Raw genomic sequence first — 18,758 nt, forward strand, 5'->3', positions numbered from 1 at the left:
TTAGTTTTAGTCATTCAGGCTTGCTTTATTTTCTTATACAGTGACTTGCTAAAAACAGTTGGTATTTTATAAAAAACAAGTATTATATATAAAATTAATCTTTTATTTACTTTTTATGGGTCATGTAGGTTATGGCTTGCTGAGTTGAGGTAAGGTAAAATAAGTGAGACAATAAATAGAACAGTACTTACTTTAAAATTTGGAATGAAAGTGCTAGTTTTGAAAAAAGTAAAAAAAAGTTAAGATGTTGGATATATAATTAAATATAACCTATGAGTTTTTACGCATAATTCAAAAGAAAATATTAGTATTTAGTTTCAAACCTTAATTAACAAATAATAATAAAATAAACAATTAGTTAACAGATTTTCAGAAAATATTTATTTTTCAAAGAGTGGATAGACTTTGTTGTCTCAAGTCCATATCTTATCATAGATATAAAGTATATTTTGAAATCCCAAAATGTTTAAAAATCAGAATTATCTTGAAGAATTTCAATCCAAAATAACGTATCTTTTACTTTAAGTCAATCAGGTATATGTCAAGTTAAATTTATTATACTAAAAGTTATATAAAATTCATATTAAATGGTGATATTATCTGTTTTCTTTACACTGATTGCTGGTTGTCTTATTGATTGTGTATGAGCAGAATTGGATTGGTCTTGGTTGTAGCTTTTTCTTTCTTTAAATATAATATTACAGTTTTATATCCAATATCAGTACGGTCAAACAATTAAGTGTATTGAACTAAAATTATTTCTTAAGTTAAAGTTGCATATCTATTTCAGATTAAGAAGACCCCGAAAATTTTTCAATATTATGTAAATATAAATATATTTTTGAGCTTAACTGATAGTTTTTGTATTTTTTAAATTAAGTTTATTTTAAGATTTAGTTGTGCAATAGTGTTCTTATAAATATGCAACCTTTTAGTTTTAAGATTTTTTTTTTACATTTGACAATACTACAGAATACCCTGTGCAAAATTTTAGATGATAAAAGAAAATTTTACTCTGGCACCATTTGATTTTCTCAACACCACCCCAATGCAAACTATATGGGACAAGTTTTTAGCCAGAATATTTTTACATTTTGAAATTATCATAAAAAAAAATCATTGTGTACAATATGAAGAAAATTTTATAGAGGCACTTCTTGATATTTGAAAAAAAAAAAACTGGAAATTCAAGAAAACTTCCAAAAAAAGAAAAAATTACATAAAATCAAGAGATGCCTCAATAAAACTTTCTTAAAAATGCTTTACATTGTGCACAATATATTTTTATGATAATTGTCACATGTAAAATAAAATCCAGCTAAGAACTCAAAGGTCACATTTTTTGGGTCTTAAATAGTTTTATACTAATATAAAATTTTGTTTTTTTAAGGGCATATGGGGAGATCACCTTTCTCACAATTTAGTCTAAATTATAAAATATAAATTAAGTCTTGAAAAATCTTAGTCTTAGAAAATAAATAAGACTCTTAATTTATTAAGTTTAAGTTAAGCTACAAGGTGGTTTTTACAGATTTTTCAAACTCAAAATATTTTTTGAGGGTCAAATTCTTATTATAGGTTCCTTTTTAGAGGTGCAAACTAAAATGAGGAATAACTAGAAATCACTAAAAATATATATCCTCCTACGTTTTTTGAGATAACTACCTCAAACTTTCAGGAATTGTTCCTTGCAATATTTAGAAAATTCTGTTGAAACAATATTGAAAAAAAGTTATGACAAAAAAGTGAATAATTTTTTTTTCAAAGTGTTCAAAAATTTATTTTGTATATTTCACAGGATCATATATTAATATATCTGTTAATTTTACAATGGACCCACCAAGCTCTGGAGGATCGCCCTCTTTTGCCACTAAGACATCAAGAATATTTCAAACATGGCTTGACAAAACTGTGCCATACATAGCTGGAAGATGGATGTTCACAGCAGCCTTCTATATATTGTATTTTGTTAGAGTCTTCATGCTTAAGGTAATTTTTAATTTATATAACTTCTTTACTTATGACTTAAGTAATTTGTTTATTTTTACACAAAAATTAAAATTTAAAAAAACATATTCACTCAATAAAATATTAACCTTCTGAAATTTTTTTTGAATAAATACTGTTATAAATTTTAGTTTCTGTTTTAAGTAAAAAAAAGACTGTTTACATCAATTTTTTTTTACTATAAGCTAGAAAAATATAACTCTAATGTTTTTATCACAAATATCTTGTTCAGGGTTTGTGCGCGTCAGGCTAAATCAGGCTAAATCAGTTTTTTTGAAAAAAGCTGAATAACTCAGGCTAAATCAGTTTTTTATTTAAAAATTTGAGATATCAGTTTTTCTCAGTTAAAATGCTTAAAAATTTTTGATTAAAAAAGTTGAGAAATCTTTTTAAGATCAAATTGAGATGTGAATTTATTTTTAAATAAAGATTTATTTATTAAAGACAAAATCAGTCAGTATTTGTAAAAGTAAATGCTTAAAACCGTTTGTTGAATCTCTAAAATTTTTTTTAAATCTTTATTATTTTGTTTTTAGTAGATTATATACGTCATAGTTATAAAAATTCATTAAACAAATACATTTTAAACATTACAGTTTAGTTCAACAACTTAGCTGTTTGTTTGAATTTTAATACTCGTGTAAGCGTTTCATTTTGGATTATAATAAAACACGTCAATGCACGTCGTTTTAATATAAATCTTCTGGTTTTAATGTTTTTACTTAAATTAAATTCTTAAATGTTCTTAATTGAATTGAACAATTGTGTTTAGTAATATATATTAATTTTTTACACTAGTAATACATTAGATATAATACTTATTTTAAAACTTATTACTGAATTTGTTATGTTAAGGGCATAGGGGGGTCAATCACCTTTTTCACAATTTAGTCTTATTTTATAGAGTTATAACTAAGCTAGGAGTTGCTTTTTGGAGATTTTTAAAGCTAAAAATATTTTTGAGATAAAGCTGATTAAAGTCAGAGACTATAATGTACTAATCAAGACCCCCCAATACCTAAAATTACTTCTAAAAGGGAATTCCTTACTTTGAAAAAATGTCAGGCTAAATTGGTCTCAGTCAGGCTAAATGAAAAAAATTTTGCGCACGAACCCTGCTTGTTGCCATTTGGGTAAGGAAAATTAATTATTTTGTTTAGATAATTGATCTAGCTAAAAATGTCAGTAGTTTGCATTTATAAAAGTATAAATGTTTTCATTTGTTATTGTCACACTTAATTATATTAATTATAAATGTTGTATTTGTGTAATGCATTAGCTGAATTATTTTTTTTTACTTCTTTCTAAAATAAATATATAAAGTTATACTTAATTTTTATAAAAAATAACACGTATTTTTTGATATTGCTCACAGCCATTTCGAAGCATAAAAGTTTCAGCTAGCAAAGCAAATGAAGTTTATTGGAAAAAAAAAAAAAACTTTACAAAAGTACATATTTTGGTATGGCAGTCGGCAGTATTAAAAATAAAAAGTTGTCTTTTTTATATAAAATAAGTATTTATATCTGCAACAAAAGTTGCATAGAGAACTGTGACAATTGTCAAAAACAAGTCTTATTATATAAAATTATTTAAGACACTTTTATAATAACATATCAAATTTATATAGCTTTTCAAAATTATTTTGTTGCACAGCTATAAATAAAAATAGGTAGACAAAAATTTTATTTTTAAGTTAACTTGTTACTTATAAAATTATCTTATAAAATATCTTAAGTTTTTTAAATATACATAATTGTCATTAGGTTTTTTTAATCATGTCTTAAAATTATAGTTGTAATATTTATTTACCAATAAAGTATTTTAAAGGTGTATAAACATTTACTAACAGTTAAACAAAGTCTGCTTTACTGAAGAGATTTTTTTGTTAATTTTCTCTTTTTGATATTTTACATATATTACTTTTCAATTTTTATGAACAGTAGACTAAGCTTTCATAAGTTAATATTAGTCATAAGAAGTTATAGACGTTTTCTTTTTGTTTATACTTATAAGAAATATTTTCTATATAATGTTCTGTTACATCTTACTTTACAATCTTTAAAAATAAACAAGAAATGTTTCAATTATATATTTTTTTTTAAGGCAGAGTTAAATAGAAATAGGTTTTTATGTTTAAAATCTTTAACAAATGTAATTAAATAATATTATCATAATTAAACAGCTATAAATTAATAGTTTAATTGTAACCTTTTATCATTTTTTGTTAATTGTACATTTTAAAGTTATTATTAATTACAATTTTTAAGTTGACAATTTTTAACTTTTTTGTAAGTTAAGGTTAACTTGTTAAAAATGTTTGTATTCAAACAAATCATAAACTTCTTAAGCTGCTAACTTTAAGTGACTAATATTGTTACAGTGTATTATTATATATTTTTGATAATAATGCTAATAAAAGAGTTGGTTTTTTATCGTTTTTTTACAGTGTTTAAATTGTAAAACATTAAAATTAAATTCAACAAATGCATGTTTGTTGTTAACTACTATAAAAAATATAGTTAGAAATATCAATTCAACGGCATTTTACAATATTTTTTATTGAAAAAGTCGGTACACTAAAATACTAAAGTTATGTTTTTCTTGAAATCCTAAATAGCTACAGTTTTAGAACAAACTAACTCAAGTTTGTTAAAAGATTTTTGACCAACTCAAGCTATTTTTTTTTGTCAGAAACTAAATACAATGAATTGATGTAGTTTTTGTATTTTGTTATCTTTTAGTTAACTCATGATTTACCATTAAATGTTTGTTAACTTTGTAGTGATAACCTCAACTAGTAGGTAGTTTTACTGTCTTGCTGCAAATTTTTAACTTTTGTTTTGAATGTATTGTTTAAATTATATTGTCATAATACTTAAGTTTAGAAAAATCAAGTTAGTGCTACAAACTTATTGTAGCTTGTTTACACTATTTTAAATTATTTTTTAATGTTTGAAAATATGTTTATGTGTTTTTTAGTATTTCTTAGATCAATTATTAAAGCTTATAATCACATATATAATGCTTATAATCACTTCTTTGAAACTAAGTACTGCTCAGGGTTGCCACTTTACCTGGAAACCTTGAAAAACCTGGAATTTAACAATTTAGGCAAAAATAACCTGGAAAAACCTGGAATTTGAGAAATTTTGAAAAAAACCTGGAATTTTGATCAAAAAATCTGAAAATCTTAATAATTTTAACAATTTTTCAGTAGTTAAATTTCGATTTAAAACAAAAAATCTATCTTATAAATAAGATTTTTTTGTCATCATCAAAAATTTTTTCTATTAAAAAACACATTATAACTTTACAGTATCTTTACAATGTTTCTATACTATTTAATACAGTTTCTTATATAGAAATTGACTTAAATCTAAAAATAGACCCAAAAATGTGTACTTTTAAAAACCTGGAAAAAACTTTGAAAAAAGGAGTGGCAACCCTGACTGCTGTATAAAGATAAAAAATAACATGATTGCTCACCATTTTTTTTAATCTTCAGTGTTTCTAATTCTAAAGGTTTTTGCACTTTTACAAAGGTATTTTTAAAAGAGTTTTGTAGTCACAGAGTTTCCTAACATATATTCACAATCATGCTAAAAATTAATATAAAAATATGTAACTATCTAAGAGTTTAAAATAAAATTAAAAGGTAATAGATGTAAAAAATGTTTTAACATGACTAAACACATACATCTATATTTCTGTCTTATGATTAAAAAGTTTTTTTTGATATTAGTTTTATACTTTAGTCATTACCGATCTAAATGAAGCCAAAAATTTGAATATTGTAAAACTAAATTTTTAGATTAAGTCATATGATTTCTAGAAGTGTTGAATAAATTAAACTGTGTTTACTATATAGTGATATTTAGTTTTTAATTACACTGTTATGACCTTGAACTATAAAGTTGTAAAAATATCTTTAGGCTTTGAATGAAAAACCTTGATTTAACTAAGGTTTGTTAATGCTGTAAAAACATTTGATTTTTATTGTGTTTAGAGTTATAGAGGTATAAACAGTATAAAAATAAACATTTTTTATTCAATATTAACACATCAGTACTTTAATTTTAAATTAAATGTGCTTTACATAATTAAATTTAAGTATAGCATTATGCAGAAGTTACATTACGAAATAACTTATTTTGACATGGTTAGGAACAAATATAGTTTTTAATGATCTATTAATATATAAGTTTTGTAGTATATGGTAGCCATATTAAAGACTATTGTCTATATATATATATATTTATATTGGTTTATTTATCTAATTATATAAAAACTATAATTTATACAGCTGTTTCATACATGAAATATAAAGTTTCATGTACTCCTCAGTAAGCTACACTTTATTACAATAGTGAACAGAAATTTAGATTTTGAAATTTTTTATAATAATTGTAATTGTAAATAATAATTGTAATGTAAACCTTTAATATATATTGGTCAATATTTATATGTATATCTAAGTTTCCCAATTTTTAATGACAAGCTATATATAAAAATTATAACTCTTAAATCTATCCAGAACACAGTCAACGTTGTTTTGTGATTTTTTGATTGAATCAGATAAATAAAAATCCAACAAGGTTGCCAAAAAACCTGGAATCCTGGAAAAACCTGGAATTTGACAGTTTAGGCTAAAAAACCTGGAATCCTGTAAAAAACTGGAATTGTGAACAAAAATCACTAAAAAAACACAGAAAAACCTTGAATTTCAAACAATTTTTACATGTTAAGTAGAAAAATTTCGATTTGACACAAAAAATCTATCATATAGATAAAAAAGAATTGTCATTATCAAAAGGTTTTTTATTAAACAACTCATTTAAAGTAACTTTAAAGTATCTTTTCAATGTTTTTATACTATTTAACACAGTTTTTTACCTTAAACTTAACTTTCAAATAAAAATAGACCCAAAAATGTGTACCTTTAAAAACCTGGAGGGAATTTTGAAAACCTGGCAACCCTGATCCAAATGGTTCTTTAAAATTTTACATGTGCTATAAAAGATGATTTTGGCTTAATCAGGTTCATAGTTCTAAGTTAAAAAATTTAAGTTCAACAATTTTCACAGGGCTGGTACATTATCACGTATGCTCTTGCAATTTATCATTTGAATCTGTTCATTGCCTTTTTGTCGCCGAAAGTTGATCCATCTATATACGCTGATGATTCTGACGGTTCGTTTTACAATTTTACATATAAATTATACTTTCCCTAAATAGTTATTTTATTGAATATGTTTAAATACATCTTGTGTTTTTCAACAGGTTTTTACTATTTTGAATAAAAAAATATAGATTAAGTTTTTAAGACTCTGTACAATGTAAACAGTTCATTTGCAAAAATATAATTAATTTTATAAAGTGTCTAAAAATATTTTGACTAATTTTTTTATTTTAGCTAGTATTTATAATAAATTTTAATTGTAAATAATAATCAATAATTTTTATTTACCATGCATGAATGTAAAACAAACATTATTATTTAAAAGTAAAATATAAATTAATTTATATCAGCTAAATACCAGAATAAACAAAAATAATATTTCTTATGAAATTCAGCACTTTAACAATCTACACATCAAACTTGCACATAAAATTTCGATTTTATTTTGCAATTTTGTTAGAAACAACACAATGTCCCACTCCTATTTTAACCGTTAAGAAATCTTAAGCTGTAAAATATATCTTATACAAACAGTTGTTTTTTTTTATCTGCAAAATAAAATCTTATTTGTCTCCTTGTGTTTGCAAAAGTTAAGAATTTTTTAATGTTCAATTTACAGTACAATACTATATAAAATTTCTAATTAATTTTAAAATAAGTAAAAATGTCATCAAACACAGACGAGGACGGACCGAAACTGCCGACTGCCAACTCTGAGGAGTTCCGGCCCTTCATCCGCCGCCTGCCCGAGTTCAAGTTTTGGTACAGTGGCACGAAGGGCATCTTCATAGCCATGGTTTGCACCTTCTTCGCAGTGTTCAACGTTCCAGTGTTCTGGCCCATCCTCGTCATGTACTTCTTCGTGCTGTTCGGAGTCACCATGAAGCGACAAATCAAGGTTTTTTTTAAATTCATAATCATAGTTTTTAAGTTAAATTTTTATGCATAAGTTTAAATGTTTTTTAAAGTAATATTGTTATGTAGAATAGCTTTTTTTTGTAAAGTAGGGGTAAATAGATTTATGCAAACTGTATATTTTATTCACGACCGGTTTCAGTGGCAAGAGATTGCGACCTTTTCAAGCAAAAAATAAAATATGAAACTGCATATAACAGTGTTAGTTATTTATACTGTTATTTAAAAACTTGTTCGTGCGTGAAGAATATAAACAAAAACAAAATATGGGTAAAAAATTAATCAAGTGTTGATTATACAAACTACCTACTATTGACTTAAAGAGTTAAGTTTAATACATGTTTTAAAATAAATCCTGTAATTACAGGAAATACTACATATTTTTAGTAAACATGAGTTTTAGTTGTAAACATGCACAACGTTTTGTTTGCTAGGTTAGTTTTAATGTCTACGATATATTGAACTTGTATAGTATTATTTATCAAATAAGAACAAATTTTTTAAAGAGTTTATCAGTTTTTATTTGCTCTTGTGAAAAAGGTGTGTTAAAGTTATATAATAAAATATAATATTTTCTACCAAAAATTTTTTGTAGCATACTAGTTTAAAACCCATAGTAAAAAAAATATTTGTGTTTTTTATTCTACACATACTGCTGTCATTTTTTAAGCTTGCATTTCAAGAAACATGCATATATAACTTTAAATCGTTTGTATAACGACTTGAAAAAGCTGAATTTTTAAAGTTTATTGAAGTATTATATATTAAAAAAATAACGTTTAAGTTTTAAATTATTATAAATCATATAGTTATACTAAATCATCAGAATTAAACTAGTGTATTGTTATATGATAGGTTAAGTTAGATTAATTATGAACGCACGCTAAAATATGTTTACTGTTAACTTTATTTGCTCAGACCGGGATGTTTGCTTTGAAATATAATGTTTCGATCAAAGTACATAAAAGTTATGCATTAAAGTTATATTTAAGTAAGCTGTTTTGTAAACTACAATGTAGTTGAATAAGTTAACTGTTCATAAAATCAAATTTAGCTTTTTGAGACTTAAATACGTTTTTATGTAAGATTATATGTTATAAATCTTTTTAGAGCTTTTTTTTTACACTTTGTTAAATTTACACTTCATACGACTAAATTGATTTTAAGGTTAAATTATTGTGGCAAATGACCTGTTTTGTTGCTGCTTAACTGTAGTTTTTTATAAGCCAATTTTTAAGTGAAAGCCGCATTAAAAAATTTACTCTAGTAGTCTATATAGAAATACTATTTTAAACAAAAAATGCGACAAAATAAGCAATATTAATGTGCTAGTTTTTATTAATTATACAGCCTAATTTTATATTTTAACCTCTAATGCTTTTTTTTTGTATTTAAAAAAGTATGTTTGTTTGAGCATGCAGACTGAAGCTCCCTGTTTTATACAAAAAAATTATCAATCTTTTTTTTTTAAACAGTGTAGATCTATGTTTTTATTCGTAAGCTGTTAGTAACCGTCATCACTGAATAATGCAGCGTAATAGGAAATTACTACACATAAGTACCTTTTCAAAGCTCTTTTTTTCGTTATTACAACTAAGATAACAACAGTTATAGTATAATAATATTTATATTTCTCAAAGTTATTCAAAATATAAATTTAAATTTAAGCGTCTGCTAATAAAGATCCTAGCGAAACAAGTTCACTGGAAAATATAGTAAAAAAAATTTAAACAGTATTCTTTCTTTGTTACACTAACACATGTTTCTGTGTGTTAACGGGTTAACACATTTCAACGGAACTCTGTAAAAAAATAAATTCTGTAAGGAAAGAATAGAACAAGTAGGTGTATATATGTTTCAATTAAAAATAATAATGAATACTATAGATTAATGATTAATAAAGGATACAATACATACTGTTAAATCCGACTATTATAAAACTATTTAGTATTTGTAATTATTAAGTCCAAATTAGATAAAATAAAGTAAGATACAAAAGAAGAAAACAAATCATAATATAAAGCAACTCACATGAAGATCAAGAAATACTGATTTAAATTATTTAACCGTTACCAAAAACGTCTTTCTGCTATTTTAATTATTGTTTGTGATTTTTTTGAGTTAGTACTATTCTACTTGCTTGCTGACGAAGCATTTAAAAGTGATTTTTAAGCAATAACATCGAGTATAACAAAATAACCTTGTTATTTTTAAGTATAATGGTTTTTATATTCAGCTTTTAAAATGACAACAAAAATTTCAACAGCACATGATCAAGTACAGATACATTCCGTTCACCACCGGCAAGACTAAGTACAAGGGCAAGGAGGACACCGGCAAAGTGGTTAATTCCAATTAAGTGTTTAAGTTTTAAAATAGTAGATGTTACCAAAAGCTGATTTTGTATTAACGTGTTATAGACTCTAAAGAAGATTACGTTTTTTGTGTGCGCGTTTCGTTTTGCTCCCCTTTTTTTATTCTTGTGGCAAATTTTTAAACATTTTAATAATTTTTTAGATTGACGGAACAAATACTCAAGTGGAAACTGTATGATAAAAAATATATTTGTCACTTTTTATTTATTTTGTCGTCCGTCTTTTTTGTCTTTTCCAAGAAAAATGTTCTGTTTCAAAAAAGTTAACAGCCTAAGAAATTATTAGCAGATATTTTTGCAACTGCAATGTTAAAAAACCTTATGTGAATGGTTTACGTTAAGTATGAATATTCTAAGTTTTATTAAAATTTTAAAGATTTTTTTATGTTAAGTTTATTTTGTTTAGTAAAGTTATTCTAGCTAGTACTGTGTAAATATTTAATAGTATATATTTTACATTTTAACATGCTTGTACAGATACAATTGATTAATTTTTTATTGCCTCATTATATGCAAAAAGCAAACTTTAATACTTGTTAAAATATAAATTTTTATAAATATATAATAAAATGAAAATAGAAAATAATATTTTTTTTTTATTTTACGAAATTTGTTCTGCAATAACGTTCTAACAACTTACGTTATACACGATTGTTATTTTGCAATAAAAGTTTGTTACCAAAACTAAATGGTTCTATTTTAAGATTATCAAAGTGTTTTATAGTGTAATTTTAGAAAAGTTATCTATTTAAGTTTAAGTAAAAAGGATTTTTAAGCACAATCGAAGTGTTTATTTTTTAGAAAATAGTAGTAGTATGTGTTATAAATAATGGATCAAGTAAACCATGTTAACTTAAGTTAGTACCTAACTATTAATTAAATTTAGACTAGTTCAAACTTGTTTTTATTTAAAATTTAAACTTTTTTAGGCTTACATTTTATAAAGTTAAGCTTAGAAGTTTTAAGCTAGTTTTTATTATAACAAATAACTTTGAGTCAACGTTTACCTTGAGTTTTTCTTGATAATTGAAAGTGTATACAATTTACTTTACTTTACAATTCAAAATTTCCAACATTAATTAAATCTGAATATATTCAAATTACTACTGTAGCTCGTTTAAGTATAAACATAAACGGGTGCACCACTATTCAAATTCCTTAAAAAAGATTAAAAGGGCCACAGTTAAAAAGTAATGTATATTTGTCAAATATAAAAATTATATATCTAGGCCAAAATAATATCTACAAGGCAATTTTTTCTTTTTGCAAAATAATAAATGTATTTTAGATATGGATTAAATAAAGTAAAAAATAGTAATTTCAAAATATCTTAAAAGTATTTAAGATTTTGTAAGAAAGAAAAATGTGGCATGTAGATATAAATACGATTTACGTATGTTTTTTTTTTTCAAAATTATATTACTTATTGAGATATAGTCTTTTTAATATTTTTTTAAGAATTTGAGTTGTTCGAATTGTCATGTAACCACATAAACTCAACCTAGTTGTTATTTGCTTCAAAGAATGATAACCTTGTTAAACTATTCTTATTGAAATGTAACTATATTAATATTTTGTTAATAGCTCTGAGGTAGTTAAGTATTTATTTTCAAGCTTAAATGTATAAAAGTTACATTAGTTCTTTAAAAAATGACCTTTTTTTTTGAGTAAAAAAAGAGTGGAACTTAATGATATCGATACAAAAGAATGTTAAAAAGCTAAATTAATACGTGTTAATTTCATTCATACTAATACATAAAAAAATTGCACCTAATTGACCTTTTAAACAGCATTATGGCAAAGTTACACAAATTGTTTTTATAAATATACTTTGAAGAACAATAGTTTTGTATTGAAATAATAATTTGAATTTTGAAAATAATAATAACTTCAAAATACTGTATATGTAATACTTATTAGTAAAACGTACTTAGTTCTAAAAGGCTTAATATAGAACATTTAAATAAAATAACTATTTACTTAATCTTATCAACTTTCCAATTGCTAAAATTATTATATGCTATTTTAATTCATTTATTCCTAGTATTTTAAAACATCTGTTCACTCAAGGTTTTTAAATTGTACTTATTCTACAAAAACTACAGATGTCAATTTATTTGTTGCTTATAGTTTAAAATACTAAAAAACAGACTTTAAATTGATTTATGTACGATACAAATATTTTATTTTTTGTAAGCAAACTTGATAGTTTATTTTGTCTTGTTTTGGGTCATGTCTTAATAATACTGCAAAATAGCTCTCAAAAATTATAAAGCTTTAGTAATGACCAATTAAAAGCTTTAATATAATCTTTTATTACAAATTTTATAACATTGATTAAAAGAGTAATTTATTTATTTCAAAATTATACCACAAGCCGCATATTTTCTTTTAGTTTTAAAAACTAGGCTTAAAAAGTAAAATATAAATTCTTATATAAACTACAAAACTTAATACTGCAGCCTTGTACAACCTACTCGTAGAATAATCTTCAAACCGAATTGAGAATAACCCAAGTTTCGGTAAAAAGTGTTTTAAGAAATTTATTGACTGGAATTATGTATTTGACTTAAACAAAGAAACTGTTCAAACTACTTTGTTTTTAACTTTTTTAATCATATTTCTTAATACTTTCAAAAACATTACTGCAATTATTTTATTTAAAAATAAGTTGCAAACCGCGATGTTACCCTAATCTAATACGATACTCATCAGTAGTAAATACTTTAATCTGGATGATGTAAATATATTACAAAATGTTTAATTTTGTAGAACTCCTACGACGATCAGAACTCAGTCAATTAAAAGTAAACAACTAACCAAAAATCATATATAAAGAATGATAGCACTAAAAACAAAAAAACTGGTCAAGTCCGTCGGAACATTAAGAACTTTTAACAACGAAATCCAATAAAGTATGAACTGCAACAGTTGACTTAGTTTAATAAAAAACAAGTCTATTGATTTTTACGTCAAACAATGTTTCACTCAGTTAATCAATGCCGTTAACAGTATCATCATTTACGATTAAGTTCTTATAAAAATAGATTTAAAGTTATACAAATAGCAAAACGTTAGGGTAGAGTAATTAAGTAAAACCTAAAGACATACCAAACACCTTGATAATCAAAATGTTATTTCACAACTTTTGATCAATATCAAACGAGCATTTAAAAAGTAACAAGTATTATTTTTGATAGTACTATTCTAGTATATTACTGATATCGTTGTCATTTCCTCCTCTCATCTTGTTGTCATGGTAACATCCCAATTTTCTTCAGAATACTCTACAAGTGTATAAACTAGTTAAACTTATAAAACAGTATTTTCTTAATAAATAACCTAAAATCATCTTCTAAATAATTTAACCAATGTATTAAATAAACACCACACATTTCAAAATTGATAACATTTTATTTATTTTAGATTCAAATTGTTAATATTTTAAGTTGTAAAATAAATGTTAAGTTTGTAAAAATTAAGTTAACTGTTTTTGTTAACCAAAGTTAATTATATTACAAAACAAAGTATTCTTTACTTTCTTTTATGTTATAATGATAACTAAACTAAACTGGTTTTAAACCTTCAAATATTTAATTTGTCAAAGTATTCTAATCCATCGTGCGAAATTTTAAATGTGAACATTTCTTTTAAACGTAAAATAAAATAAAATGTTTCTAGCTTTCTCTATTACCGCCTGCCAACCAAATATTGTTTTTTAACTAACAAAATCCTTTGGTCTAAGCGTTGAACATTCTAAAGTTTTAACTTAAAATGATTATATGTCAACTGACCTTTGCCTTATTCGATCCAAAGAAGATTTTAGAAACATTTATGAAACTTTATTAGTCTTTAACTAATTTGTACTGTATATATATACAATGTACATTTGTATTTTCGTAGTGCTTTTTTGAAACTAACGCGTAATGCTTCGATACGTAATGTTGCACAAAACTTTGGTTTTTCAAAAAAAATCTGGTTAAACTTTATATGTTACAAGAAAAGTTGTTTTAATTAATACTAATAAAACACTTTTACATAATAAACGCAAATTGAAAGAATCGTAAACTTATTAAGTATTTCATTTTGAGTATGATTTTCATATTTAGAATAGACGTTCACGTTTCTAAATAAACAAAAGCTAGGTGAAAAACATCAAAAGAAGAGATTAAAAATATAAATATCTTTGTATATGGGGTGCAAGGTTAGCTGGTTTTGAAAACCAAGTAAATTACTTATGTTGTATTTAAAAAACACTTACTAAAACTGCTATAACCATATACTGCAAAAATATATATAATTATTGTTTATTGAACGATAAAAAAAGCGCTCAAAAAGTTTTGTCTAAGGAACTGGTGTACAAAGGAACCTTTCGGTTATCGAGTCGTACACCACATGCTTATAAAGTTTCTTACGATCTATTACACATAGTTTTTTTTTATCCTTAAATATTTAAATTTAGTAATAAACAATCAGTTAAACGAAAAGAAAAATAAAATAAAACACAAACGGAAAATAAATGAATTTTTTGTTTAATAATGTACCATAAATCTTGTTTAGTAACATATGAACTAAAAAATATACATATCACTTTACATTAACTTTTAAAAGTAGATAAACAACACTAATAACAAACGTGTGTATACTTGAATTATAGCTTACAACTTCTTTAAATAAAGTAAAATATAATACGCTGAAAATTTTAAACAAATTTTTTTTTAATAAGTAATTTTGTTATAAAGATAATATTTTTTTAAATAATTTAACAAGAATTTTAAAAACAATTTTACACTTAAATAGTTAAATAAACTATTACAATTTTTTTAAAGATTTTAAAGAAGTGATTTTTATAATAACTAAACTTAACTTTTATAAAGTATGAATATAGCTACTGTAAAATTTATTCTTTTAGTAAGAAAAAAAGAAAAAAAACTCTAATAGTTTTAACAGTAATGATATTACTAACAACAGTTTGTTTTCTATTTAAAAATATTCTTTTTATTTTCTTTTCTTTGAATACTTGTCCAAGTCTAAAACTGTAATAATAGAAAGCAAGCAAAATTTGCAAACATAAGTTGAAGATTTTCTTCTTTTATTTCCTCAAAAATAAATTTAAAAAAAAATATTACTTAAGTTTGCTTAGAACAGTTATCTTAGCTTACTATTTAAATACTTTATTTTGTACTAAAGTAAAAACATCTATAACTATTTTTTTACACTTGCATGCTAAAAAAAAAGTTTGTAAGCATAAGAAAAAAAAAGTTTGTAAGTATTCTGAAGTTAGTTTAAAAAATTAATCTTAAAGAATAGTCTTAAAATACAACCAGAGATAGAAATGCCAAAACCTAGACTAAACCAATGTTACTCTAACCAAACAAATCAACTTTCAAAAAAAAAATATATATATATATAAAAAATAAATAAAAATTTGGATGATAAATGACAATTTTTTTTAACTCCTTAAAGAAAGTAAATAGACGAGTAGGAATGATCACTAATGACCTTGAGAATCACTATTTAAAAGGTAACTTTTAAATTCATCCTGGAACTTTCCAAAATGACTTATGTTTTTTAAACATAATGGCAGCTTAGTCCATAACTTACTACCTTGGAAGGATAGTGATTTATTACCAGTTTGCTGTTGAATCTAGGTAGGAAAAAACTTGTTTCTGGAGACCTGGTATGACAACTATGGAAATTTTTTACACTTTGATAGTAATTTTTAAAGTTATATGGTAACAAGTTATTGTTAAACTTAAACATAAACAGACCTATTTCATATAAAAACAGACTTTCGACATTTAACATTTTTTTCTGAGTTTTTAATTCTCTAACACTATAATCATATTTATTATAATGTATGCATCTAAGTGCTCTGTTTATGAGAACATTTATATCATTTATACATTTTATATTTAATCTTCCAAAGCACAACAAGCCATATCTAACATTGCTAATAAATAAAGAATTAAAAGTTGAATATAATGCTTTTTCATTTAAGAAGTGTCTGGTTTTATATAATACACTCAATGTTTTTTTTCTAATTTTGTTTTTATAGCTTCTATGTGTTCTGTCCATTTTAAGTTTCTGTCTTAAATTAATTCACATTTTTAATTCTTTATTTTTATAATTAATAAATTTTACTGCCTTTATCAACTAATTTTCAAACGATAAGAAGTTTGTATTAAAAATAAATTTTTAGACCAACCTTTAATGCTAAATAACACAACTATATTAAACAAAAAAAATTGATTGTAAAAACTTTTCAGTAAACAAATGCGAGCTAGCTTTAATACTAAATTAAAATATAATAATGTTATTATTATTAAAATAAATATTTAAAATAAATAATTAAAAAATGTATCAAACTATACTTAGTTTAATTGAGAAAATATTCAAACATTTTTGTAGTTTTATGTGTATGATTATAGTTTATTCAATCATTAAATGCTCTAAGGCAGGGGTCGGCAAACTGCGGCCCTCGAAGTGTAAATCTGCGGCCCGCGAGCATGTTTTTTTATTTAAATGGAATGCGGCCCGCGAAAGAAAAAGCTGCGGCCCGCGAGCATGTTAATGGGGCCCTCGAGCATGTAAATTTGGCCCGCTAAACAAAACTATACTTTAAATTGACTTTTTCGAACAAAAAACAGTAATTTTATTGGTTTTGTTTTTAAGTTCCTGGATACCATTTAGAAACCATTTATTATCTTCACCGCTTAAGCTTAAATATGTAGAAAAAGACATATAGTAGTTTAAGCAGTTTTTTTTTACTTTAGATTTTGCTTTTCTTTTTAAACAATCTTATCTTGGAGTGTATACAAAAGCTTACGTACTTGGATTGGAAAGTTTCTTTTGATTCAGTAAGTTGACAATGTAATAAGTAATTTTATTTAGTATAAATGGTTTATATGTACAAACACTGTGCAAACATTGCAGTGTTTTACTAAAACTTCTTAACTTTATAATTTAGGTCTTTGCTTTTACATGTGATTATAAAAATGTTTCTTTAATAATTATTTTATCACTATACTTAAATTTTCAAAAAAACATTTAAAAGAAATCAAAAACTATTCAAAAAAATTAAAATATTTAATTTAATTTGTAAATTATTTTGTTTAAATGGCAAAGTTTTTCAATTTTGGCTTTTTTACATTTTTTATCTGTTAAAAACACTGACTGGTTTGGTGTAACTGATTGTAACTTTTTTGTTTCAAAAAGTTGCAACCAAGAGAACTTTAAATAGATTATTAAAGTATTTAAGGGTTTTAAAAGAAAACTTGCGCTGTTTAAAATGAAGTTATAATACAATTTGTATTTATATTTTAGTATTTTAACAAAACAACTGAATCTTTAAATATGTGCTGTGCAATGTATTGAATATATAAAGATTATTTTCAACAACTTAAAGTAAAATAATAACTAAATAGATAAAAGTTGATTATACAACTTCTATTTATTACACAACTACAATTTTTTTACTACCTAGACTCAACAGCAAAATAGGTTATAAGTCGCTATCTTATCAAGGAAGTAAGTTATGAATTAAGCTACCATTATGTTTAGAAAATATAAGTCATTTTGGAAAGTTCCAAGATGAACTTAAAAGTTATCTTTTTAAAAGTGATTCTCAAAGTCATTAGTGATCATTCCTACTCGTCTATTTACTATTTTTTAAGGAGTTAATAGTATTTGGCATTTAATATCCAAACTTTTGTTTTTTTTATATATATATTTTTTTTTTTTTTTAAATTGATTTGTTTGGTTAATGTAACATTTATTTAGTCTAGGTTTTAGCAATTTCTATCAAGTTATTTTTTAAGATTATTCTTTAAGATTACTATTTTGAATTAAGTTCAGATTACTTGCAAACTTTTTGTTTTCTTATGCTTACAAACTTTTTTTTTAGCATGCAAATGTAAAAAAATAGTTATAGATGTTTTTACTTTAGTACAAAATAAAGTATTTAAATAATAAGCTAAGATAACTGTTCTAAGCAAACTTAATTTAAAAAATCTTTTTTTTGAGGAAATCAAAGAAAAAAGTCTTCTTTTTCATGTTTGAAAATTTTGCTTGCTTTCTATTATTACAGTTTTAAACTTGGACAAGTATTTTTTAGAAATATATATATGTTTTAAAATTTTGCAGTTTGTTGTTGTTAACATCATTATTGTTAAAATTTTTATTCTTTTTCAATTACTATTTATTAAAAGCATACATTTTACAGTACTTATTTTCATATTTTCATTTATAAAAGTTAAGTTCAGTTATTGTAAAAATCAC

General features: G+C 23.9%; 1 protein-coding gene across 2 annotated transcripts; it reads left to right on the forward strand.

Annotated features, from left to right (window-relative positions):
• Positions 1-1,802: 1,802 nt before the first annotated feature.
• On the forward strand, positions 1,803-11,113 carry LOC145831292 (protein RER1-like). 2 transcript variants are annotated; one of them, XM_082938487.1, is made up of 5 exons: positions 1,803-1,989; positions 7,095-7,200; positions 7,870-8,087; positions 10,371-10,448; positions 10,622-11,113. In XM_082938487.1, exons 1-5 carry the CDS (start codon positions 1,831-1,833, stop codon positions 10,655-10,657), a joined length of 597 nt encoding a protein of 198 aa, XP_082794613.1. In that variant the 5' UTR covers positions 1,803-1,830; the 3' UTR covers positions 10,658-11,113. The 2 variants fall into 2 exon arrangements, with proteins under 2 accessions (XP_082794613.1, XP_082794614.1); XM_082938488.1 differs by having other exon boundaries at positions 10,371-11,110.
• Positions 11,114-18,758: the final 7,645 nt, after the last annotated feature.

This window comes from Thalia democratica, chromosome 3 (assembly GCF_965202585.1).
Source record: "Thalia democratica chromosome 3, ktThaDemo2.hap1.1, whole genome shotgun sequence".
NCBI classification, from domain to species: Eukaryota; Metazoa; Chordata; class Thaliacea; order Salpida; family Salpidae; genus Thalia; species Thalia democratica.